Source organism: Pan paniscus, chromosome 17 (genome assembly GCF_029289425.2).
Source record: "Pan paniscus chromosome 17, NHGRI_mPanPan1-v2.0_pri, whole genome shotgun sequence".
Taxonomy (NCBI): Eukaryota; Metazoa; Chordata; class Mammalia; order Primates; family Hominidae; genus Pan; species Pan paniscus.
Window position 1 is genome coordinate 40956900 of NC_073266.2, and position 24074 is coordinate 40980973.

Genomic DNA, 24074 nt, shown 5'->3' on the forward strand with positions numbered 1-24074 from the left:
GCTCCTGAATTGCTCCTGAATTGCTCCTGAATGGCTCAGCTCTGCTTTGGTTAGGAAGGAAAAGCTACACTGACTGTACTTTGCGGCTTTTTATCACCACCTGCCACCCGCCCCGCAGATGTTTAGGGGAACCACTTTTGGGCTTTTGTTACGGTTTGCATCATACTGTTTTATTTGCTGCCTCTTAAAATCCAGGTTACCTCTGGAACCTCCAAGTGAAACTTGAGCCCATAGTAAATCTCTTACCAGACAAAGGAAGACTCATGGACTTTCTCCTCCAGAGAAAGGAATGCAAGATGGTCATCCTGTCTGTCTGTTCACAGAGTAAGTTGAATCCTTCCCCCTTGCTCTGATTCCAGTGTGAGGCCTGTGCTGCCCAACACTTTTTATTGGGATGTGGGCTACATTGTTGTGCCTTGCTTTGACCCACAGCCTCATTATTTATGTGAGGGGTGGCTATGTGACCCCCTAGGAAAGGCTGCTAAATGGAAAGATGACTTGTAGAGATACTGGTAGAAAAGAACAATAAATGGGATGGTTCTGAATGAAAGTGGGCACACAGGAGTGGAGTGGGCCACCACCCCTGGCCTTCACACACACCTCTTTCAAAATCCAAGCCACTCACTGCATATGTGTCTTCTTTAAGAATCCCCTACTAAGGCCAGGCATGGTGGCTCATGCTTATAATCCCAGCACTCTGGGAGGCTGAAGCAGGAGGATTGCCTGAGCCTAGGAGTTCGAGACCAGCCTGGACGACAACATGGCGAAACCCTGACTCTACAAAAAAAAAAAAAAAAAAAAAAAAAAAAATTAGCTGAGTTTGGTGGTATACACCTGTGGCCCCAGCTACTCCAGAGGCTGCAGAGGGAGGATTCCTTGAGTCCGGGAGGATGAGGTTGCAGTGAGCCGTTTGTGTCAGTGTACCTCCAGCCTGGGCGACAGAGCAAGACCCTATATCAAAAAAAAAAAAAAAAAAAAAAAGAATCCCCTACCAATATGTGCTGTTGGTGTTTGTTTTTGTTTTGGTAGAGATGGGGTCTTACCTTGTTGCCCAGGCTGGTCTCAAACTCCCAGCGTTAAGTGATCCTTCTGCCTCGGCCTACCCAAAGTGCTGGGATTATAGGCATGTGCCACTGAGCCTGGCCTGCTATAGCTTTTTTTTTTTTTTTTTTTTTTTTTAAACCGTAACCAGAAAGGGGTTGCGAATGACATCTAGCTGTCAGGTCTTTAAAGTATTGCATTTCTTAGAGTGTCCTTTAAAGGTACTTTTGCATTGGTAACCTTTTGAGATTAGTTTTTATCATAGCAACGTGTGGAAATTCTGAAGCTGACATGAAGTTGGTTTGATCCGTGTGAACATTGTGCCTTTCCAGTGTTAAGTGAGTCAGACAGAGCATCGCTGCCCGTGATAGCCACTGTTTTTGATAAACTCAACCATGAGTATAAAAAGTACCTGGATGCCGAGCAGAGTTATGCGATGGTGAGTTACATGGAATATGACAAAGGGTCCTTCTCCCCCACCCCCCCCGGGTATTTTCTAAGTAATTATGATGCAAAATTGTTTCCTATATATTAGAATAAGGTCGCTGAGATTTGCCGCCTGCCATAGGGCAAGGTGGCAGTAGTGGGGGATAGTGGAGGAGTAGTAAATTCAGGGTCCCTGCATCCCACGAGCTGGCGGTTGCATCTCACTTCATACCTTCACTGTTTTTGTTTTTCCCATCTGTGTTTGATCTTGCCTGTAGATCCTTGGTCTACTGTTATAGATGAGAAAAATCAGTCTCTGCTTTGCAATATTTTGTATATTTTTCTGTTATGCCAGAGTGAGGACTTAGTAAATTAAATTAGAAATATTTATATTTGCCACACCTTTCTTCCCTTTTGGGAAAGAATCCTGTTGAGATAGTGACGATTCAGTGTTAGCATTTAGCAGGCGTGTTTGTAGTCAAGGTAATAACCATGGCTTATCGCCACCAATTCCTGCTGTATTACTTGTACATCATATCTTCTGAAGCCAGAAGAAAAGTTTAGGACAAGGAGAATGAATTATTTCAATTCCAGGATCTGATTAGTCCTAGGCTGAAAATGGTTTTAAACCAACAAAAGCCCCAGAACTCCACTCCCCTTTAGCTGTTCATGGAAGGGTAAGAGGTCTGAGACAGGCACTGAAGAGGGCCAGTTGCCTGGACAGTGTCCATTCCTACGCTGCCAGACATGAGGGATGGCTGAGTCCTTTTGGACTCTATTGCTGTGGGTGTTCTGGGCTGTGGGAATCAGTAGGTCTGATCCCAAATGGCAGTTTCTGTGCCGTCCCACACGGTCTGCTGGGCCTCATAAACCGTCATGACTCAGCAGTGTGGGCCACTGACCAGCCACATGAGCAGCATCTGGAGTTTCTTGGAAATGCAAGTTCTCAGGCTACACCCCACAGCTATTGCATAATCTGCACGGATCTGAACTGCTTTTTTTTTTTTTTGAGACGGAGTTTTGTTCTTATTGCCCAGGCTGGAGTGCAATGGTGAGATCTTGGCTCACCGCAACCTCTGCCTCCTGGGTTCAAGGGATTCTCCTGCCTCAGCCTCCTGAGTAGCTGGGATTACAGGCATACGCCACCACACCCAGCTAATGTTGAATTTTTTTTTTTTTTTTTTAAGTAGAGACTGGCTTTTTCCATATTAGGCTGGTCTGGAACTCCTGACCTCAGGTGATCCACCCGCCTTGGCCTCCCAAATTGCGGGGATTACATGTGTGAGCCACCACGCCCGGCTGGGACTGCTTTCAGACGCTAGGTGAGGTCGTCAAGGTCTCACAGAGCTTTCCTATTCAGAAGGACTTGTGCTCTGGCTTGCCACTTAAAAATCCCCGGAGACTCCATGCAGGAGCTTCTCATTTATTGTAGGATCAGGGCTTCATAAAGCAGGGATGCAGCAGGCCCTATCATTTTTGCCAGATAACAAATGCCCATGGTCTGGGATTAAGCTTAGACAGGAAGTTAAAAAACTGCAAGAGGCTAAGTATGATATATCTTAAGAGGAAAATCTGACACATGCTTCTTCAGTTTCATCTACCGTGAACATTGCAGTGTTTTCAAGATGACCAATTCTGACTTCCTAGACTCTCCCCCAGCCAGCACAGGAAAAAGTTGTATCTAAGTAGAGAAAGTGTTTTCCGCTCATATCCTGGGTCCACATTGAAGAATTCAGTCCTTGTGGATGAACTGTAAACAGCACCCTTCCTCTAAGATGCCGAAGATCATAGTTTGTGGTTTTTTCTTTCAGGCGGTGGAAGCAGGGCAGAGCCGAAGCAGCCCGCTCCTCAAGAGGCCGGTGCGGACCCAGGCGGTGCTGGACCAGTCAGATGTGTACACCCATGTCCTGTCAGCCTTCGTGGAAAAGAAGGTGGGCCGCAGCTTTCCGCCTCTTCTGGACTGAGAATGCTCAAAACAAGGAAGTTGCGGAAAATGAGGAGACTTCATGTGATTAGAGTCACTTGAAGTGATTAGAATCACTGGAGTTTCCTTGGGTGAGGCCCTAGAGCTGGTAGTTTGGCTTCTAATGCTGAGGCCTAAAGCATAATTGTTGACGGGTGGTTCTGGAGCGATTTGTGCAAAACCAGTGAAAGATGAACACTGGGCCATTTTAAGATGGAAACAAGGTGGGGGTTGGATAGAGAGTTATATGCAGCCCCTTTTGCACCTCGTTGGTATTTATAAGACCACATTTTTTTCTCCCTAGGAGATGCCTCATAAATTTGTGATAGCCGTGCTGATGGAATACATTCGTTCTCTTAACCAGTTTCAGATTGCAGTACAGGTACCTTCAAATCATCTGGTCCCAAGTTAAAACAGCAGGAATTAAAAAAAAAACACAGTCACTGTCTTAGAAGATGACTCATATGCTAAGACAGGTCTGCCTCCCTGACTCAGAATGCTGAGTGACTCCTGACATTATTAGTTGGAATGGGAAGTGTAATGTCAAGTTGGGGTCTTTACCTGCAAGACGAAACCACTTCTTGTAATGACAGACTTTTACCGTGTTGGTTAGAATAGCCAGTCCTTGGGGAGCCTCTAGTCTGTTGTAGCTGAATGATTTGGAAGTGTTCTTTCACTTTTTACTTTTGTCCTCAGCATTACCTACATGAACTTGTTATCAAAACACTTGTCCAGCACAACCTCTTTTATATGCTGCATCAGTTCCTGCAGTACCACGTCCTCAGCGACTCCAAACCTTTGGTATGCATTGCCAGATTTTTACTTCCATTGTGGTTAAAAATGGAAAATTTTAACCGTTATCTTTCCAACTGAAGTGGGTCTAAAAATGTCTTTCAGGCTTGTCTGCTGTTATCCCTAGAGAGCTTCTATCCTCCTGCTCATCAGCTATCTCTGGACATGCTGAAGGTAACTCTGATGTGTGAGGTTTTAGACTATGGAAACTAACTCTGTTCCTGTTGTTTGCACTGACCTGGACTTCTCTCCCTTATTGCTAGCGACTTTCAACAGCAAACGATGAAATAGTAGAAGTTCTCCTTTCCAAACACCAAGTGTTAGCTGCCTTAAGGTTTATCCGGGGCATTGGTGGCCATGACAACATTTCTGCACGAAAATTTTTAGATGCTGCAAAGCAGACTGAAGACAACATGCTTTTCTATACAATATTCCGGTTTTTTGAACAGCGAAACCAGCGTTTGCGAGGGAGCCCCAATTTCACACCAGGTGAGAATGCAATGAAAAGACTTGGGGTAACCATAGCCTCAAAGAGTAGCAGAGGGCACTGGCAGCTGGTGGGCGAGGACCCTGGGTTAGCATTTTTGTAAACAACACAATTTGATAACAGCCCACCTAGCCCTTGGCCCATTATTTGTAGTAGAGTGAATTCAGTATACTGACAGAATCTGAATTATGCTCTGGAACTCACCGAGGTGGTGTGTTTTGAGTCAAGACACATTTAGGACCCAGATCAGGCACAGCCCATCTCTTATAGCAGATCTTGGAATATCTCTTAAAGCCAGCAATAAGACGGCAAATGGTGGCTAAGGGTTTTAAAGGGTCTGGGGCTTATTAAGGTTTCAGTTTTATGAAGTATACATTGGTTGATCATTCTCATTTTTTTTTGAGACAGAGTCTCGCTCCGTTGCCCAGGCTGGAGTGCAGTGGTGTGATCTCGGTTCACTGCAACCTCCGCTGGGTTCAAGCGATTCTTCTGCCTCAGCCTCCTGAGTAGTTGGGACTACAGGTGCGTGCCACCACACCCGGCTGATTTTTGTATTTTTAGTAGAGAGGGGGTTTTACTATATTGTCCAGGCTGGTCTCAAACTCCTGACCTCATGATCCACCTGCCTCAGCCTCCCAAAGTGCTGGGATTACAGGTGTGAGCCACCGCACCTGGCCCTGGTTGATTATTCTCATCTCCAAATAGTTATACAACCTAAGACATCATCTTTAGGATAGGGAAGGATCAGGGCTGTCTAATGAAACTTCTAGGTCTATTTCTAGCTCAATGTAAGATGGCATTTAGTTACCATAAGGACAGGTTAGATAGAATCTCTTCCATTTAGCTTTTCTATTTGTCTCTCAAAGCAGATAGGGTAACCCCAAAACTTAGGAAAACAATGTATTTTATTAAAGAAAAATAAGTTAAAACCCAGTAGACACACCTACGAGATGCTTTCTTTGTCCCTCATTTCATGCCACATCTAACTGGCAATTAAATCTCTTTCTAGGGGAACACTGTGAAGAACATGTTGCTTTTTTCAAACAGATTTTTGGAGACCAAGCTGTAATGAGGCCTACAACATTCTGAAATCACTTGCTGTTTTTTTTATATAAAAATGTGTACAAAGTTAATTTATTGCATTAATAAAGCTCTTTAAACTATAAAATGTTATAAAGTGTATCTACAACCTCAAATGTCACTAAAAATATGGTATAGAACTTGTGGGATGGCTTACTCCTAAAAGGAGAGACAGTGCATTGATTGATTGGCCTTTACAGAGTGTCAGTGAGCGGATCACACATTCACAGCCATCTAGTGTCACCTCCTGCTTGCCAAAGAATGAGGTTTCTTTCTTTCCTGAAGAAGCTGGGAGAAGTTTAGTGTCCTGTGGTTGCCTCCAGATCTAGTAATACTGCTTCCCAAGTCAACTGTGCATTCCTGAGTTCACAGGCGCTATGTTCAAAGCTGCTGCCAAACAACCGATGGTTGGCACCATCCGGTGTTCAACTTGGCCTTGCCAATGCAGCACCCGTCCAGTGGTAAACCGACCGACGCTTAGACACAGTTCAGTCAGGATGCCCTGCGAGAGGGCTAGAAATTTAGAAGCCGTTCGCGCTCTGTTCCTTTGTATCGCTCTTCAGTGGCACAACTTTTGGCTTTATTTACTGATGGCCCTATGAGAGAGAGAAAGACTTTTTCTTATTTCTGCAGGAGAAAGGGAGCTAGTTGGCTGGGCATAGTGGCTCACGCCTGTAATCCCACTTTGGAAGACTGAGGCAGGAGAATTGCTTGAGACCAGCCTGGACAACAGAGTGAGACCACATCTCTCTCCCTCTCTTTTGGAGATGGGCTCTTTGCTTTCTTCCTCAGGCTGCAGTGCAGTGGTATGAACACGACTCACTGCATCCTAAGCCCACCCTTCTGGGCTCAAGCAAGCTTCCTTCCTCAGCCTAACAAGTAGGTGGGACTGCAGACGCACACCACTTCACCTGGCTAATTTTATTTTTGTAGAGATGGAGGCCTCACTATGTTGCCTAGGCTGGTCTCAAACGATTCTCCTGTCTCAGCCTTCCAAAGTGCTCATCTCTCTTTTTTTTTTTTCTTAAAAGGAACTAGTATATTAGATTGTAATAGAACTACTTTCTATCCCCCAGAGATGATAAAAAGCCCCTCATTTTCTTAATCTTCTACTTCAGTGCTTCAATTTAGTGACAAAGCTATAAATGAAGCAAATCAGTACTGTTCTTTCAACCGTGGGTCATTTTTGTGCAAGGTGAAGTGGCCATAGAAGTAAAAGGATCAAGGACAGTCTCGAGATGAAGAGAGGCAGCAAGCACTTTGCTAAGAAACGGGAAATCCATGAGGGACATAAAAAGCTGTTCTGCAGCACTGCTGGTGTGAGAGCTGGCTGCCAGATGGACTCCTTCATCTCAGTGGCAGGGAGGAGCTGCCCTGCCTGCTGACACTCAGATCCATTCAAGGACTGGCTCCAGGCCTTTGTGAAGCAGACAGATCAGGCCTCCAGAAAAAACATCAACAACTTCCTAATAAAGTAGTCTGCACCATCATGAAGCCCCTGGATGGGTTTTTTCTTTTAGAAGAAATTTTTTTACTCAGTATCATTTATCATTATCAAATGACCATTAGTATGAGTTCAAATACTTGAAAAGAATGCCTCAGGATAGAATTCCCTTTCAGTAATGTCCTTCTATTGTGCCACCCTTTTAAGATGAGAACTCTTACCTATGTAACTGAGTAAGACAGGGAGAAATATTAATCCGTGAGTGGCTCCCAGTAAGACCATGGCCAAATACATCCTGAAGTAGAATATCTGGAAAATTTGAGATTTGGCAAAAGCCAACACCACAATCCCTCCAAATTTTGTAAGTGTGATTCCACTGAACACCTAAAAGAAGAGATACTGTGTTAGAAACCACTTTTACCAACCTGTAATTGAACAAAAACACTTCCTTACAAGGATTTCTCCCAGGTTCAAGTGATTCTCCTGCCCCAGCCTCCTGAGTAGCTGGGATTACAGGTGCATGCCACCATGTCTGGCTAATTTTTGTGTTTTTAGTAGAGATGGGGTTTCACCATGTTGGCCATGGTCTCGAACCCCTGGCCACAAGTGGTCCGCCAGCCTTGGCCTCCCAAAGTGCTGGGGTTACAGGCATGAGCCACCGTGGCCAGCCCTTATGGGGATTTCTTAATATTCAAGGTTCAAAGCAATGGGAACTGAACCCAGGTAGCATCATCTACTACCTAACACTATTTGCTGCCTTATGATCCTGGGGGAGAGGTATGACCAAGGTAAAAGCTGTGTATTCTGCATAGACACTGCATCGTGTCTCCAAATTGATTATCTTTCTTTATATTCTCAGGTGAAAACTTAAATATTTAAAAGTGTTACAAAACAAAGTTTTAGTTTTTACTCTTTACCAGGTATTTTCTACAGTGGTAAAGAGATAGGCTAAGCCAGGGTGTAGAGTTGAACCAAGACGACTCTCCAGGCACCAATCACACGCTGGGTTCTGGCCCGGGCTCCCCTGCATTCTAAATGGGAAAGACTGCCAGCTGTCTCACGTTTAACTTGTCTGTTATTTTCCTGCTTCAGCACACTGCCACCTAAAAAGGAGCCGTACCAACAGGTACAGTTCCACAGAATGTCCGTTCTGTCCACGATGTGGCAGCTAATTCATGAATTGCCTGAAAGCTTGCAATCCTTAGAAGCTGCTTTGTAAGTACAGGATCCAGACTCTTCAGTCACTGAGGAGGATTACTTTGTGGTGCGACTCTGCCGGCGTGGCCCTGCTCAGGGTACTCACGGAGCTGCCCATGTGGGCGAGTGCCTCTTCCGCGCGCTTCACGCGGCTGCCTTTCGTGCTCACCGTGAACGCTCTGGTTATGTGGCTGCAGAACTCCACGGAGATGCCACAGCTCTGAAATAAAGCACTTCCTTTAGGATGGCTCTCTTCCTGTTGAAGACCTAGGCAGCCACCCCGTTCTGAGGATGGGTGCTAATTACCCAGGGCACCCTGGGTGCTAGAGGAGGCCAAGCATCCCATTGGACTTACAAGGCCTCCATCACACCAATCTGTACTGTACCAGGAACTTTTTGGGGCCCTCTCTACACACAGCCAAAAGCCTGGTTTTCTGTGGCACGTTTGTGTTGACCAGGAGAAATTGCTGGAACCCATTAAGGTCACCCCACCCGCACCAAGCTGGCACATTGTCACAACTTCTTTTCTTGGACCTCAGTGCTCCCCTATCTGAAGCAGGGCTCATATCTGAGAGTACGGATACACTGTTCTATTTTCCATGAATACCTTCTCGAGTGCTCTCATCTTTAATGATTAAAAGTACCTGATAACCACATAGGAGGCAAAAGGCACTGGTCAGAGAGCTCCTGGGGCGGGGTGCAATTTTCTAAGTAAAAAGTGAACATCCTGCTGTCATCAGGCTACAGGCTTGTGCAATCTCTAAAGAATAACAAATTACAGGCAGACTAGCCCAGAACTAGGCCAGGAAATCACATTTCCATGGTCAGAGGCACCATCAGGTATACTAGTATAGCCGCAAGGAATGGGACAAGAGAAAAAATTGAACAGAAATTCCCTGTAATGTGCCTATGCTCCCAGATGTCCAACTCAATGCTCGCTCCCTCTATGCCCTGTCCCACCACCATCCAGCACTCCTCCAGCACTCATCCTGCCTCTCCATGTGTGCCAAGAGCAAGCGCCAGACTTGGTATCTTACTCCATCTTTAGGGTTTACATGGAATCTAAGACAGCCAATTCCCCCAAGTGAAACAGGAGCTAGGGACAAACTGAGACTGGATGAGGACTCACCATCACCAGGTTGACCAAGGATACAGCGTTCAGACTGATGCCCCAGAGCCACATAACTCCAAACATGTTGACCAAGACCATGGCGATGGTGGCGCACATGATGACAGCAGACCAGAGCTCACAGCCCAGGAGGACCATGGTCACCAGAAATATCGCCCCCAGGGACACACCGAGGTTGAAGATAGTGTCGTCAATGATGGTCAGGTACTGTTCGTAGAAGACATAAAACACACTGGAGGGGAGAGGGGAGGCCTCGTTAAAGCTCGCTCTTACTCCCGAACACTGCGTGTTCATCCTGTCACCACTGCCAAGTGGTCAGACTCCTTTGGGAAACATCCCTTGCAGAAAACCTTGCTGGCTGTCTACAAGACTCACCGAAAGCAACTCACTTGACCTCTCATGGCCACTGACCACCCAGAGAAGGGCCCAGCAGTGATGCAAAATGTATATTTTTGATAAAGTTTGTTTATAAGCCCAATCTATGCTATTTTATAGACATTTACAGAGAGCATTCCACAGCATTCTGAAAAAAAACAAAAAAACAAAGAATCCTGATCTATCCTGAGACACTACCTCAGGCTCAGCGGGGTCCGTGCAAGGCCTGAGGAAAACATGCTTTCATTTATTTTCTGCCAGAGCTAACCGGCTCTTAACTTCTTCCAAACAAATCCAGGCCTTCCTGCTTTAAGCGAGATCATGGGGAGGCAGGAAAAATAAATCACTTGTTTCTCCTACCTTTCTACAGTTTCTAAATTCAGTATTTCATACATAATACTTTTCTTGCTGGGAAAAAAAAACCCTAACAATATAAAAAGTCTACATACAGGCAGCATCCCAAATAACCAGCAGTTAGGGATTCTGGTCCATTGTTGGCCAAGAATGTGGGCCGGGCCCTGCTCTGAGCCGCCTGCTCTCCAAGCGCCCCCTGCCTTAAGCCATTTTCCAGTGTGTGTCTCTTGCAGCTGTGCAGTGGCGCAGAGATCAAGTTTTGCGTCTCTAGCCCTCAGGCCTTCATAGAGACTTTAGATTCTGAACTCCTTTGCCCAGCACCCATTTCCTTTGATATACTGCCCTGTGCTCAGAATGGAGCAGGGGCCAGAACCCAACCTGAAAATCAGCATCTTGCCAAGGGAACCCTCCCCACTCCCACCCAGTGCAGGCCCTTTGCTGGGTAAACCCCATTGAAAAAGGGCAGGCTTTACCTGTAAGGAAATACTCGGTAGGCACTGCCGTTAATGCCCATGGTTTCGGTGACATTACTGGCTATAAGTCGGGCTTTCTTCAGAGCGTCAATAAAGTCAGCAGAGGTCTGCAGCACGGTGTGGTAGGTCATGAAGTACGTGGCTCCAACCCTGGTGCCATTGCCAAGGATGTTAACTGCAGAACTATAGGCAGCATGTCCCCTGAGGAAAGAATCCTGGGTGTCAGAGAGTCCAGGTCTTGCAAAATATCAGCAGAATCTGAGCACTTGAGGCTAAGCAAAATCACCTGACCCTGGACTCAGAGGTCAGACCCAGCTGTACATTTCAGGGATGAAGAAGGCCCCCAGATAAGGGAACACCAAAGGTTTAGCTTGTTCTCTGCCAGACTGGCTTCTTTTTTTTTTTTATTTTGAGACAGAGTCTTGCTCTGTAGCCCAGGCTGGAGTGCAGTGGCGTGATCTCGGCTCACTGCAACCTCCACCTCCCGGGTTCAAGCAATTCTCCCTGCCTCAGCCTCCCGAATAGCTGGGATTACAGGCACCTGCCACCACGCTCAACTAACTTTTGTATTTTTTTAGTAGAGACAGGGTTTTGCCATGTTGGCCAGGCTAGTCTTGAACTCCTGAGGTGATCTCAGGTGATCTGCCCACCTCGGCCTCCCAAAGTACTGGGATTACAGGTGTGAGCCACTTCGCCTGGCCAAATGGGCTTTTCTCGATTGCTCTGGGTTCTTTGGTACATAGCTGCTGTTTCTCCACCTGGTTTCATGTATAATCAAATGTACGGGGTTTACTCAGTCCTGTTGTGTAACAGGAAGCAGGAAAGGGCAAGGGCCCTGGGAACAACCTCAGCCCTGCCACTTACTGGTCATGTAACCCCGAGCAAAATGACCTCCTCTGAGCCCCAGTCTCCTCTTCTGTAAATGGGTATACCACCACCTACTCATAGGCTGCGTGATGAGAAATGGAATAATGTCAGGGAGTGCCTGGCATGACGCTGGCACCCTGGAGGCTCCCCAGGAACGGTGGCTACTGCCTTCAGAAAAACTGAACCTACTTCAACTTATTTTACGTAGGCCAAAGCATCCAGTCAGTGAGTAAATCAAGCTGCAAGATTCATTTCTACTTAACTTTTAGGGGGAGTCATCCCATGATACCTCGAATAGGTCTCAAAGCACATGCATGATATAAATGATTCACTGATATGACTCTGGTCAGATGTATGTTCTTATGAAAAACCTAAGTTCAGGGTTTACCTAACATACATGGGGATACTCATCTTCCACCTCCCAAAGCTTCCAAATCAAGGCCAGAGACTTCCGGTCATCATCACCATTTTTGGGCCATATATCTGGCTTCCGTGGGTAACTGGCTGCCTGGCTGGATGGGGGAGTGAGATGGCCCATAACCCTATACATGGATGGGCTGGCAAGGAGCATGACGAGGCTAAAAGGATCGCAACCTTAATGTGGGATAATGTTACTAAAGCTAAGATCACGCCCCAGCTGCCATCAGTACAAGTGAACAGGCCGAGTTCCTTCAGGCCTGGATTACCAGCAGGCCGTCCTCTCCCTCAGCCCCGCTCGGAATGTGCACAGGAATCTGCGTTCATTCTCATGCCCAGGGGGCCAGGACACAGAGAGAGCATGAGATGTGAATGCCCACGCTAAGACAGAATCAGTTGAACACTATGAGGCATTTTCTTAAAAAGGTGTTTTCGGTTTTCCTGCTTCCACCAAAGGACCAGGACAGGGTGGGGCGGAGAAGAGACGTTCCCATGCAACTGTCTTAGCCCAGTCCTCTCCTAGTTTTCTACTGCAAATTAAAGTTGCAGTGGATGCTTATCTGCAATGGCAGCAGCACTTACCCTTTGCCACACTTGGGGTTAGGGTTATCCGAAAGGAACATGGGCAGGAATCTCATGAAGTCTCCCCCCTGAGGCCTCTGTTTGCCTTCCGGAGTCAGAGGCCTGCAGCGGACGCAGGCAGGGTCAACCACTGGCGGAGACATGCAGGGAGGACTGTTAGAAGAATAGGTCTCCAGATTTTTTGTAAAACATTTAAAAATACTGACAGTGAGGGGCATTACTTCTTCTCTATCGATTACTTTCCTTACTAGTGAGGGATAATCTTTCCCCTTATCTAAAAGCTTCAGCCACATGTCAGTTTCATAGTTTAATGAATCTGAAGTACCATTTTCATCTTAGGCATACTATGCATCATTTTCTGCCCTGAAGTAGATCTCCTCCTTCAAGTATGGCCTTGACTGGTCAGAGCCCGGGGCTTCTATGTTTTTATTAAGAAAATTCCAGGGCAACCTCAATGCTCCTACAAAACCACAGGGTAAAGTGATAAAGAAAAGCCCTCCTCTGAGAAGCTAAGGCCAGATACCAATCCTGAGAGGCAATCGCTGGAGTTAGAACAGGATGAGAAACCTTATCTGGAAACCACACTCCGAACATGTGGACCTTGTTCAGCCTGCAGCCCCGAGGGTGGCTGTCTGAGCCAGGAACAACATGACAATTTCAGAATGAATGACTGAGGAAAGGAATGATGACACAGGGAGACCCAGCTTTGATATACAAATAGGTATAAACTGAGGCACGATGCAAATGATTTTTAAATGATAATTTGAAAATTTTTCAGCAAAACGGGAAAGATTTGGTAAAGGAGAAAGTACCTGAAGCATTGCAGAACTGGTCAGTGATATTGTCCACTCGACAGCAAGACGACTGTGGCTTCACCCAGTCGAAATAATCGTCGATCCAGGACGAGGGGGCGAAGCCTATTCGGGTACTGGAGAGGACAGACAGGGTTACTGACCTGCTCCACAGGGAGGAAGTCTTTAGTTTCAGTACTTTTTCTTAAAACCTAACTTCCTTTTCTATATTTTATACTGCTAACAGTCAAAAGAAAAACTACATGAGCACTTAATGAAAAAAGCCTTCAAAGTATTAGGTGGTAAATTAGTCCTTTCAAAGGTTTTGTTAAGGTAAAGCCAGATTTAACATACATTTTGCATAAAAACAACTTTTCCAAGAAAGTCTATTTTCAGTGAGACATTTCAGGCCTGAGCTGACTGCCTGGCTGAGAGCCTCCTCCACTGCTTCTGAAGTACAAGACAAGGTGGTACTGACTAGTTGTCCAGCTGCGCCGCGTTAAATATCTGCTGCACCAGGGAATCATTGTTGCAGCCCATGCCGCCGCACACCATGTTCTGCCCCTTGGAAGAAGTGTAGTCGTGCCCTTCCTCCAGGACAAAGTACACAGGCGGACCCGCATGCAGGTACTGACTGATGGATTTGAAATAATCCACCACGTAGGAGTCCTGAAAGAAAGATAAAAGAATAGGAGAGAGTGTGAACACTCTGATAGTAACTAAGCAAGGCGAGGATCACGGAGAATAAGAGGGTGCCAGGAGGTTCCTGGCTGAGATGCCTCCAGCTGGACTCATGATTCCTAACACCACCAGTCTTCCCCCAAGGGCCGCAGGGTGCTCCTCCTGCTAGCCCCACAATCAGGAGAGCATCTCATAAAGTAACCTCATAAGACTGGTTATTCGTGTTCTGCAGCTGTGCCCAGAGGGGCTCAGTCAGAATGCCAGACAGCCCACACCAGCAGTGCACTGCGACAGTTCTCCTAACCCTGGAAACCCTGTCACCATTCGCAGTTAGAAGCAGGCACTTGCTTGAAACACCCAAGTGCATGTTTTGAAAAATGTATTCATCATCAGCTAAAGAAGTTAAAAAAAAAAAAAAAAAAAAAAGGAAGTCATCTTACATCTGGCATCGAAAGAGACTGATCCAATCCAATATCTACTTTGTTCAGGACTGCGATGCTGAATGACAGAACACCCACAAATACTGCTATCTGGAACAACAGATGAATCATAAGACAGAGACTGCTTAGTAAATAAGCTTACGACCAGAAATAAAATCTTAAGCACACACAAAAAGCAGGATTTTTTAAAATGGAAAAGCTTAAATGACAGGCTAATAGGGAGTACAGGGCAGTGGGTGAGACCACAGCACCAGGAGTCCAAATTCCTGGGTGCAAATCCTGACTCTGCCACTTACGGGCTGAGTGACTTGGGGCAAACCACTTCACCTCTCTTGGCTTCTATTTCCTCATTATTAAGAGGAAAAATAAAAGTTTCTTTGCAACTTTCTGTGAATCTGAAACTATTTCAAAATAAAAAACTTAAAACTCTTGTTTATATGGACTGATAAAAGCTCACGGGAAAAACATTTTATCTACTGTTCCATATTTGCTTTTGCTTTTTTTTTAGATACATTTTAACAGCTTTAAGAATCTCCTTCCCAGGCTGTCTGGCTTCTTAGAAGGCATGTGATAATCTGTTTCAGTGAGAGGAAAGAGAAAAACCACAGATAAGCGCATACCACAATTGGTCTCATCCAGTCCTTTAGCAGAAGTGGAGAATAGGAGTTTTTGAAGAAGCGAAACAAACAGCTCTCTGAGGCCTGGACGCTTGTTCCATCTTCAGCACCTCTGACACAGCAAAAGATGTCTAGCCGATTTTTCTGAGGGGACAGAGGGAAACAAAGGTTAGACATACCACTAGCTGCTTCCTCTAGATTCTAGACTCAAATTAAATAGACTATAATCCTGGCACCAACTTACCTCTTGACGTTTAATGTCTAACCCCAAGAGACTCACGAAACAGGTAATCTGCAGAAGAAAGTCAATGAAGACTGCCAATCCCGCAAAGAGAGAGAAGGTGTGCACGGCTGGCATCACGGACAATGCTCCTGTCGGGGAGAGAAGGGCTCTGCGTCACTTCTGTTTACAGCCGGGGGCTCTCTGCAGGTCTTATGTTCATGTGCATGTACAGATACAAGGAGCCAGCACAGGCCAAACGCATGAGAAGGCATGCTGCGGCTGGACATTACACCAGAAGTGGGACAGGAGGTGATAAGCCAGTGCTTTTCAAAGCGCACTCAGCACCAGACCATTTGGGAAGCCCCATCCTAGTTATGACAGGAATTCAACCCCAATTCTACTATACTCAGGTTCACAGCAAATTCACGCACATTAAAATTTGAGAACCACTAATACAGGCCATTTCTTATAGTACTTTCTGTGCTTCACTGTAAGAAATGGACAGTATTTTCCATTTATTACATCAACACTACTAGCCTCCCAGTTTAGTTAAGAGGTAATCGACAATCGAGTGAGGATCAAAGGCATGAGGGTAAGACTTGGAAACTGCAAACTGGCAGCCCATGAATCAGATGGTTCCTGTTTAGCCCACACTGTATCAACCCATCTTAAGATTAAAAAACTTTTTTTTATAAGTTGCCAATATTTAACAATGGCATTTTACACAAAAATCTAGATTCACAGCTTTGCTTGGAAGAAAAACAACAACAACAACAACAACAACACAGACCTTGTAGCACTGGGTTGGCCACACACATAACTGTCTTTTTAGATAGGACACGTGCACTTGGGGTGCCACAATCCCTACTCACTCCTACTGTCCCAAGGTCACTCCAACCTTGAGGCACAGTCTCTGCTGCTATTATCATCACACTTGCACTGGTTTTCTTATAATAGTAGTGAAAAAAAGAAAGTTTTTTCTTTTTTTTTTTTTCTGCACCTGTGTTTGTCAAAAGGAACTACAGGGCTACAGGTTTCAAAAGCACATGGCTTTGTGGAGATGAAGAATAACAAGCTAGCAGTGTATCTGTGGTGAAAGACTACCACCTACAATGACCTTACAATGGCCCTGATTAAGCTGACCTCCCAGCCATGTAGGCATTGCAGTTTGTGGCCCGTGGATGGTCTTCTTTGGACTGAGTGATTCCAGTCCAGCCTCCCCTATAGTGGACAGAGTCACTTTGCTCTTACTACACTTCAGACATGGGGCAGACAGCCCCACTAGTGGGTCTATTTGATGATTCTCTATGTGAAAGAAACACAGAAGTGCTGACTTTGTTCCAGCTTATTCTGGCTCCTTGTAATGTGGTGAGTCAAGAGCTTCTGGTCATTAACAAGGCTGCTTCCCCAATGAGTTGTGTGCACAGAAGAGAAAGACTGCCTATGAAAACAACGGCAAACATCTTGTAAGCGAGTGCCTGTGGATTTGGGAGCTGCTGCTTAGAGTGTCATGTGGAGAAGGATTCAGTGGCTACTCAAGGATGCCATTTTCAACTATCAACATTCCCAGTGGCTACCAAAAGGGGAAAGTGGCAAGACGAACTCTAGGTCTCTTTCACCCTGAACCCCAACATCAATGCTGTCCTGACAGTTAAATGAGAAGGAAGCCACTTGCAAAATCACACCTAAGTTACTGCTGCCAATTTTTCTGTGGTCCAGTGATACTTTCCCAGTGCAGAACAAAGCTTAAAAAAAGGAGACAACACGGGCTGGGCGTGGGGGGTCACGCCTGTAATCTCAGCACTTTGGGAGGCCGAGGCAGGTAGATCACCTGAGGTCAGGAGTTCGAGACCAGCCTGGCCAACATGGTGAAACCCCGTCTCTATTAAAAATGCAAAAAATTAACGGCGTGGTGGTACGTGCCTTTAATCCCAGCTATTTGGGAGGCTGAGGCAGGAAAATCGCTTGAACCCGGGAGGCGGAGGCTGCAGTGAGCCGAGACTGCACCACTGCACTCCAGCCTGGGTGGCAGAGTGAGACTCCATCTCAGAGAAAAAAAAAAAAAAGGAAGCAACACAAAGGGACATGTTCAGGTAGCCAGCTCCTTCTTTCTCCAGGCTCAGCAGACTACAGGACTGGTAGGATTGAAAGCATAATTACCTAAGAAAAATGCTACAGTCTCAGAAAAGGATGACAGGAACATACTGGGAGCCACTTCTCCTAGGACCCTGCCCAGCTGCTGATCCAGGGTTTCCCCTTGAAGACGTTCATCTCTCTTAAAAAAAAAAAAAAAAAAAAAATTATGCGACATTAAAATTTCTCAATAACAACGCCATTTCTTGCTGCCTTGTGTTAACTCAAGGGTAAAAATAAATGATTAGTAGACGATTAGCAGTGTCTTCTAAGCATATAAACTTCGGTGGGGGACTCCAATGTTCTCAGAGTATTTCTGCACTACGGAGCTAGGTACCAAGTGAGAAACTAAAGGGAAAGCTGAGCCAGCCACATTATCAGGAAAACACTCGGAACACAGGCGGCAGGGGACTGGACCAGTGAACATCACTCTCACGTGCACTGAGTCTCCGCCCAGGTCGGGTCTACAGGACGACTGAGACCACCTTCTACAGCAGCGGGACACGTGTTGACCTTTTGCCTTTTTAGTGGCACCTTTGGGCAAAATGAATCTAACATTCTATACTATGCTGAACATCATTTTAACAGCAGTCGTACCCAAAATCTTTTCCAAAAGTGTGTTAGCCCTTCTTGTACATATGATACTATTTAAAATGAAAAGATACTATTAAAAGACACTATTTAAAGATACAATTTAAAACACAATTCTTACTTTATATCTACTATTTCAACAACCAAAAAGAGGGGTGAAATTCTTGATCCTAAGATGTCCACAGCAAGTCAAGACGACCGATGAGCCACACAGGGAAAGGAAACGAAACACCCTCACAGGCCACACTCACGAATGCGGAGCCCAGGAGCCATTCACAGACCCTGAAACTTGAACAGATGCTGAGCCCTGTGAGAATACGGAAGTATACCTGGTAGGCCTGCACCAGAATGAAGATGTTGTCCACTCCAACAGCCAGCACCAGGAACGGGATGACTTCAATCACAATGAGGGTCAAGGGCAACCCAATGTAGCTGAAGACACCCAAGGAGCAAGCCACCGAGCTCAGCACGATCAAGATGCCCGCGATGCCTAGTGAGACCTTCGAATCCACCTGAGAGGGGCGACAGACACAATCACCAGTTAGTTACAGGGTTGTCTGTCCCACTTGTTACTAAAAGGTCCTCCTTTTTACTTTACAGGGCTGTATTAAACCTAGAGTTGAATGTACAATTCTGTGTTTCAGAGAGGACTTGTAAACATTTCTAGGTCTGCCCGGGCAACACATGTTATGAGTTTGCATTCTTAGGTGATGGACTGGACAAATAAGAAAAAACTGGATTATGTGAAATAAACTTTAAGATAAACCAAAAAGTTGGAATGAAGAAAATAGATGTAGGCAACAGAAACGTTACATACAATTAAAACATGGGGGAATTTATGGCAGTTTTAAACATAATGGAATAAGAATAAAGAGGCAAAAATATGACGTTACACTGTGCACTGCTGTTAACCTCTAGAACATACCCACCCGCCCCGGCTTACCAGAAGCCTGCGACAGCTTTTGATGTGCCCCAAGGCTAGGGAAATATATAGAAACATGATGGCATAGCTAATTACAACGGTGAAGACATCACTGTCACTTTCACGACTTAGTTCATCTTCAATACTTCGTTCAGCAGTGAAGGAAATGGTCAGATTGGGATTCTTGTAGTTTTTCACAAAATTAATAAACCTAAAAGGTAAGCAAAATGTTATATTTTTAGTTAAACTAACTGACAGCTAAGTAAGAAACTTCTTCCTAACTTTCACGATACAAAGGCCACGTTTTCTTTTTCTTGGTTTTGAGACGGATTCTCGCTCTGTCGCCCAGGCTGAAGTGCAATGGCGCAATCTCAGCTCACTCCAAGCTCCACCTCCCGGGTTTGAGTGCTTCTCCTGCCCCAGCCTCCTGAGTAGCTGGGACTCCAGGCGTGCGCCACCAGGCCCGGCTAATTTTGGTATTTTTAGTAGAGACAGGGTTTCACCATGTTGGCCAGGCTAGTCTCAAACTCCTGACCTCAAGTGATCCACCTGCCTCAGCCTCCCCAAAGTGCTGGGATTACAGGCGTGAGCCACTGTGCCCGGCTCAAAGGCCATGTTTTCTTAACCTTTATCCTGCATTAGGATCCTTTGTTTGCTTTTGTTCCTGTTTTGAAATAGAGTCTCGCTCTGTTGCCTCGGCTGGAGTACAGTGGCACTATTACAGCTCACTGCAGCCTCAAACTCCTCAGCTTAAGGGATCCTCCTGCCTTAGCCTCTTGAGTAGCTGGTACTACAGAGACGTATCCCCATGCCTGGCTAATTTTAAAAATTTTTTGTAGAGATGGGGTCTTTGCCATGTTGTGCAGGCTGGTCTCAAACTCCTGGCCTCAAGGCATTCCTCCTGCCTCCACATCCCTAAGTGCTGGGATGACAGGCACCATGCCCAGCCACTGCATTAGGGTCTTCCACACTGGAGACTATCAGATTACAGCTAAGGTTCCATACCTGCTGAATTAAAGTAAGTTTAGGGCTGGGCTCAGTGGCTTATGCCTGTAATTCCAGCACTTTGGGAGGCTGAGGCTGGCAGATCACCTGAGGTCAAGAGTTCGAGACTAGCCTGGCCAACATGGTGAAAGCCCGTCTCTACTAAAAATACAAAAATTAGCCGGGCGTGGTGGCAGGTGCCTGTAATCCCAGCTACTTGGGAGGCTGAGGCACGAGAATCACTTGAACCTGGAAGGCAGAGGCTGCAGCGAGCTGAGATCATGCCACTGCACTCCAGCCTGGATGACACAGCAAGACTCTGTCTCAAAAAAAAAAAAAAAAAAGAAAAAAAGAAATGCATTCAGTCTACTAAATCAAAACCACAATGAGATACCACTTCACACCCATGAAGATAGCTAGAATCACAAAGTCAGATAATAAAAAGTGTTGACGAGGATGCGAAGGAATTGGAAGTTTCATGGACTGCTGGTGGTGACGTAAAGCGCTATAGCCACTTTGGAAAACAGTCTGGCAGTTCTCCAAACTATTCAAGGTGGACTTACCCTATGACTCAGCAATTCTACTACTAGGTATGTACCCAAAAGAAATGAAAACTCACAACCACAAGAACTTGTACTCAAGTGTTCATAGCAGCATTATTCATAATAGCCAAAATGGAAACAGCCCAAGTGTTCGTCAGTTGATAAATGCACACAATGTGGTATATCCATACAATGGAATGAAAAGGAATGGAGTACTGATACATGCCACAACATGAATGAACCTTGAGAATATTATGTTCAATGAGAGCCAGACAAAAAAGTCCACATATTATTCTATGCACATAAAAGTCCAGAATAGGAAAATCTCCAGAGACAGTATTTTAGTGGTTGCCTAGGGCTGTGGATAGGAGGATGAAAAGATGGAGGGTGTTAGTTAAAGGGTACAGAGTTTTATTGTGGAGTAATGAAAATGTTCCTAAAATTGACTGTGGTGATGGCTGCACATACACGTGAATATAGTAAAGCTACTGAATTGTACGCTTTTTTTCTTTTTAAATTTTCCTTTTTTCTTCTTTTTTTTTTTTTTAGAGACATGCAAACATTGCCTAGGCTGGTCTTGAACTCCCGGCCTCAAGTGAGCCTCTCGTCTGGGCCTCCCAAAGTGCTGGGACTACAAGTGTGAACCACCATTCCCAGCCTGAACTGTATACTTTAAGTGGGTGAACTGCATGATACATGTACCATATCTCAGTAAAACAATTTTTTAAAAGTACTGGAGGGCATAAAGTGCAACCTGGCCTCCTAAGTCCTCTCTTCCCATTCTCTAGAGGTCACAAACACAGTTAATTTCTGAGGTCATTTGCTTGATATTTTTTTCTAAGCATGGACAGCAGCATAAACAATATATATTTATACAAATATACATCATGGACCATTTATTTACTTCACTGTCTTTTATGACAGCACAATATTCTATTGTATTCATTCCTTATTAAATACATTCAGCATGCTCCCAAGTTTTGCTGTTAGAAAACAATGCAGGTGGCTGGGTGCAGTGGCTCACACCTGTAATCCCGGCACTTTGGGAGGTCGAGGAGGGTGAATCACCTGAGGTTAGTAGGTCAAGACCAGCCTGGGCACCATGGCAAAACCCTGTTTCTACAAACAAATACAAAAATTAGCTGGGTGTGATGGCATGCACGTGTAGTCTCAGCTACTCGGGAGGCTGAGGTGGGAGGATCACTTGAGCCTAGGAGGTTGAGGCTGCAGTGAGCTGAGATTCAGTCACTGCACCCCAGCCTGGGCAAAAGTGAACCCAGTCTCAAAAAATAAATGAAACAAGTAAAAACAATGCAAGGAACCTTTTTTTGCACACTTTTGCATTCCTGTGGAGGGAGAGCTGTTTAAAGCACCTGCTCAAAGGTAAATGTGTTTACAGTTTCTTCTTAGCATCATTAGCACCAAGTGAACAAAACTACGTAACTCAGATCTGCCATTGGTTAATTTAGAAAATGAAGTTTAAGTGCTTGCTGCAAGTGTCTAGCTTCCCACAATGCAAGGACAGTCTGATCACACCCATGAGTGACTCACTCTTTTTCCCAGGCCTGGGCCCTCTGGAGCTTCTCTGTATCATTATAGTAATTATTGACAGGGAAGGTAATCACAAGGGCAGTGGCGTTATTGTAGTTTTGATCTAGAAAGGAAAAATGTGACATCAAAAAGCAGATTACAAGCATGCAGAAAATTAGACACATACCAGGGGAAAAATCACAACACAGATTTCTCACTGGAGCTATGGACTGTATCTCTGGGCTCTAAGAATTAAACAAGAGTTTGCTGAAATAGTCTTTATGTACTTCAGTTAATGAATAAAGAGGATTTTTTATCCGAGGTAGGCATGGTTATCATTCAGGAAGAGTAACTCTTTTTTTTTTTTTTTTTAAAGGATACAGTACATGCATGTTAACAATTTCAAACAGAACAGAAAAGTGTTTATTGAAAATTCTCTCTCCTTCTCCAAACATCTATTTCATTGTCTTAGTTCTCCTCCCCATACTGTGACCATCTGCGAATCTTTCCAGAGCCACTCCACACACACACACAAGCAAACACAGATTCTTCCCCTTTCCCTCTTAACCACACAAACAGTAAAATACTATTCTGCACATTACATTTTAAAATTTTGTATCTTGGAGACTGCTCCATAAAGAGTTTCCTTATTCTTTTCCTACAGTATTTTCTGGTATACTTTAGCCAATCCCCCCACAACTGATGAGTAGTTTTGCAATTTTTTCTATTACAAAGTTACTATAAATAGCCTATAAATATTTTAACGTGTAAAACACATACTTGTAGAAATAAATCTTTTTTCTTTTTTTGGGGTGGGGGGCAGGACAGGGGACAGTGTCTTGTTCTGTTGCCCAGGCTGAAGTGCAGTGGTGCAATCATGGCTTTTTGTGGCCTTGACCACCCGAACTCAATCAATCCTCCTGCCTCAGCCTCCCAGTAGCTGGGACTAAAGGTGTGCACCACCATTGCTGGCTAATTTTTGTATTTATGTAGAGATGGGATTTTGTCATGTTGCCCAGGCTGGACTTGAACTACTGGGCTCAAGCAATCCTCCTGCTTTGGCCTCCCAAAGTGCTGGGATTATAGGCATGAGCCACTGCACCTGGCTAGAATCAATTCTTAAAGCATAATCAATGAATCAAAAACTATGTATATTTCTAATTTTGATAAATTCTCCCAAACTGCCTTCCAAAGAAGCTTAACTATTTTTCATTCCTTTTTTTCTTCTTTTTTAGAGACAGGATCTCACTCTGTTGCCCTGGCTGGAGTGCAGTGGCACAATCATGGTTTACTGAAGCCTTGACTTCTCAGGCTCAAGCAATCCTCCTGCCTTGGCCTCCCTTTTCATTACTTTAGTCAAGAAAATATTTACTGAGGCTGGGCGTGGTGGCTCATGCCTATGGTCCCAGCACTTTGGGAGGCCAAGGTGGGTGGATCACCTTAGGTCAGGAGTTCAAGACCAGTCTGGGCAACAAGGCAAAACCGTGTCTCTACTAAAAATACAAAAAATTAGCTGGGCCTGGTGATACATGCCTGTAATCCGAGCTACTCAGGAGGTGGAGGCAGAAGAATTGCTCGAACCTGGGAGGCAGGGGTTGCAGTGAGCCGAGATCATGCCACTGCACTCCAGCCTGGGCAACAGAGCAAGACTCTGTCTCTGAAAAATAAAATAAAAACCTTTTTTTTGTATTTCTTCTTTTGTTAACTTTCACATGACCTCACCCACTTTTCTTTCAGGTTGTTGATCTTTTTTTCACAACTTCTTTTTTTTTTTTTTTTTTTTTTTTAAGATGGAGTCTTGCTCTTGTCGCCCAGGCTGGAGTGCAATGCCATGATCTCGGCTCACTGCAAACTCCACCTCCAGGATTCAAGTGATTCTCCTGCCTCAGTCTCCCGAGTAGCTGGGACTACAGGCACACACCACCACGTGTGGCTAATTTTTTTGTGTGTTTTTAGTAGAGACAGGGTTTCACATTTTGGCCAGGCTGAGATG

At 45.1% G+C, this 24074-nt stretch overlaps 2 protein-coding genes across 12 annotated transcripts in view; one reads left to right on the forward strand and one right to left on the reverse strand.

Moving 5' to 3' along the window:
- Positions 1-5877, forward strand: part of RMC1 (regulator of MON1-CCZ1) — a 28922-nt gene extending 23045 nt beyond the window's left edge. For 6 of the 7 annotated variants that reach the window (XM_003830291.5, XM_034943829.3, XM_034943830.3 and 3 more), the window contains 8 exons: positions 196-324; positions 1374-1480; positions 3279-3398; positions 3735-3812; positions 4127-4231; positions 4328-4396; positions 4486-4711; positions 5719-5877. In XM_003830291.5, the coding sequence (XP_003830339.1) occupies positions 196-324; positions 1374-1480; positions 3279-3398; positions 3735-3812; positions 4127-4231; positions 4328-4396; positions 4486-4711; positions 5719-5798 (914 nt within the window). In that variant the 3' untranslated portion in view covers positions 5799-5877. The remainder of the gene's footprint in view (positions 1-195; positions 325-1373; positions 1481-3278; positions 3399-3734; positions 3813-4126; positions 4232-4327; positions 4397-4485; positions 4712-5718) is intronic. The other variant, XM_034943834.3, reaches the window with a different exon arrangement.
- NPC1 (NPC intracellular cholesterol transporter 1) overlaps positions 5597-24074 on the reverse strand; it is a 55274-nt gene continuing 36796 nt past the window's right edge. For all 5 annotated transcript variants that reach the window (XM_003830290.5, XM_008955751.5, XM_063597311.1 and 2 more), the window contains 15 exons: positions 22103-22205; positions 19047-19236; positions 18433-18615; positions 17540-17654; positions 15401-15528; positions 15160-15300; positions 14540-14629; positions 13897-14087; positions 13440-13555; positions 12628-12757; positions 10762-10962; positions 9560-9791; positions 8537-8650; positions 7455-7617; positions 5597-6385 (listed from right to left, as the gene is read on the reverse strand). In XM_003830290.5, the coding sequence (XP_003830338.3) occupies positions 6303-6385; positions 7455-7617; positions 8537-8650; positions 9560-9791; positions 10762-10962; positions 12628-12757; positions 13440-13555; positions 13897-14087; positions 14540-14629; positions 15160-15300; positions 15401-15528; positions 17540-17654; positions 18433-18615; positions 19047-19236; positions 22103-22205 (2180 nt within the window). In that variant the 3' untranslated portion in view covers positions 5597-6302. The remainder of the gene's footprint in view (positions 6386-7454; positions 7618-8536; positions 8651-9559; positions 9792-10761; positions 10963-12627; positions 12758-13439; positions 13556-13896; positions 14088-14539; positions 14630-15159; positions 15301-15400; positions 15529-17539; positions 17655-18432; positions 18616-19046; positions 19237-22102; positions 22206-24074) is intronic.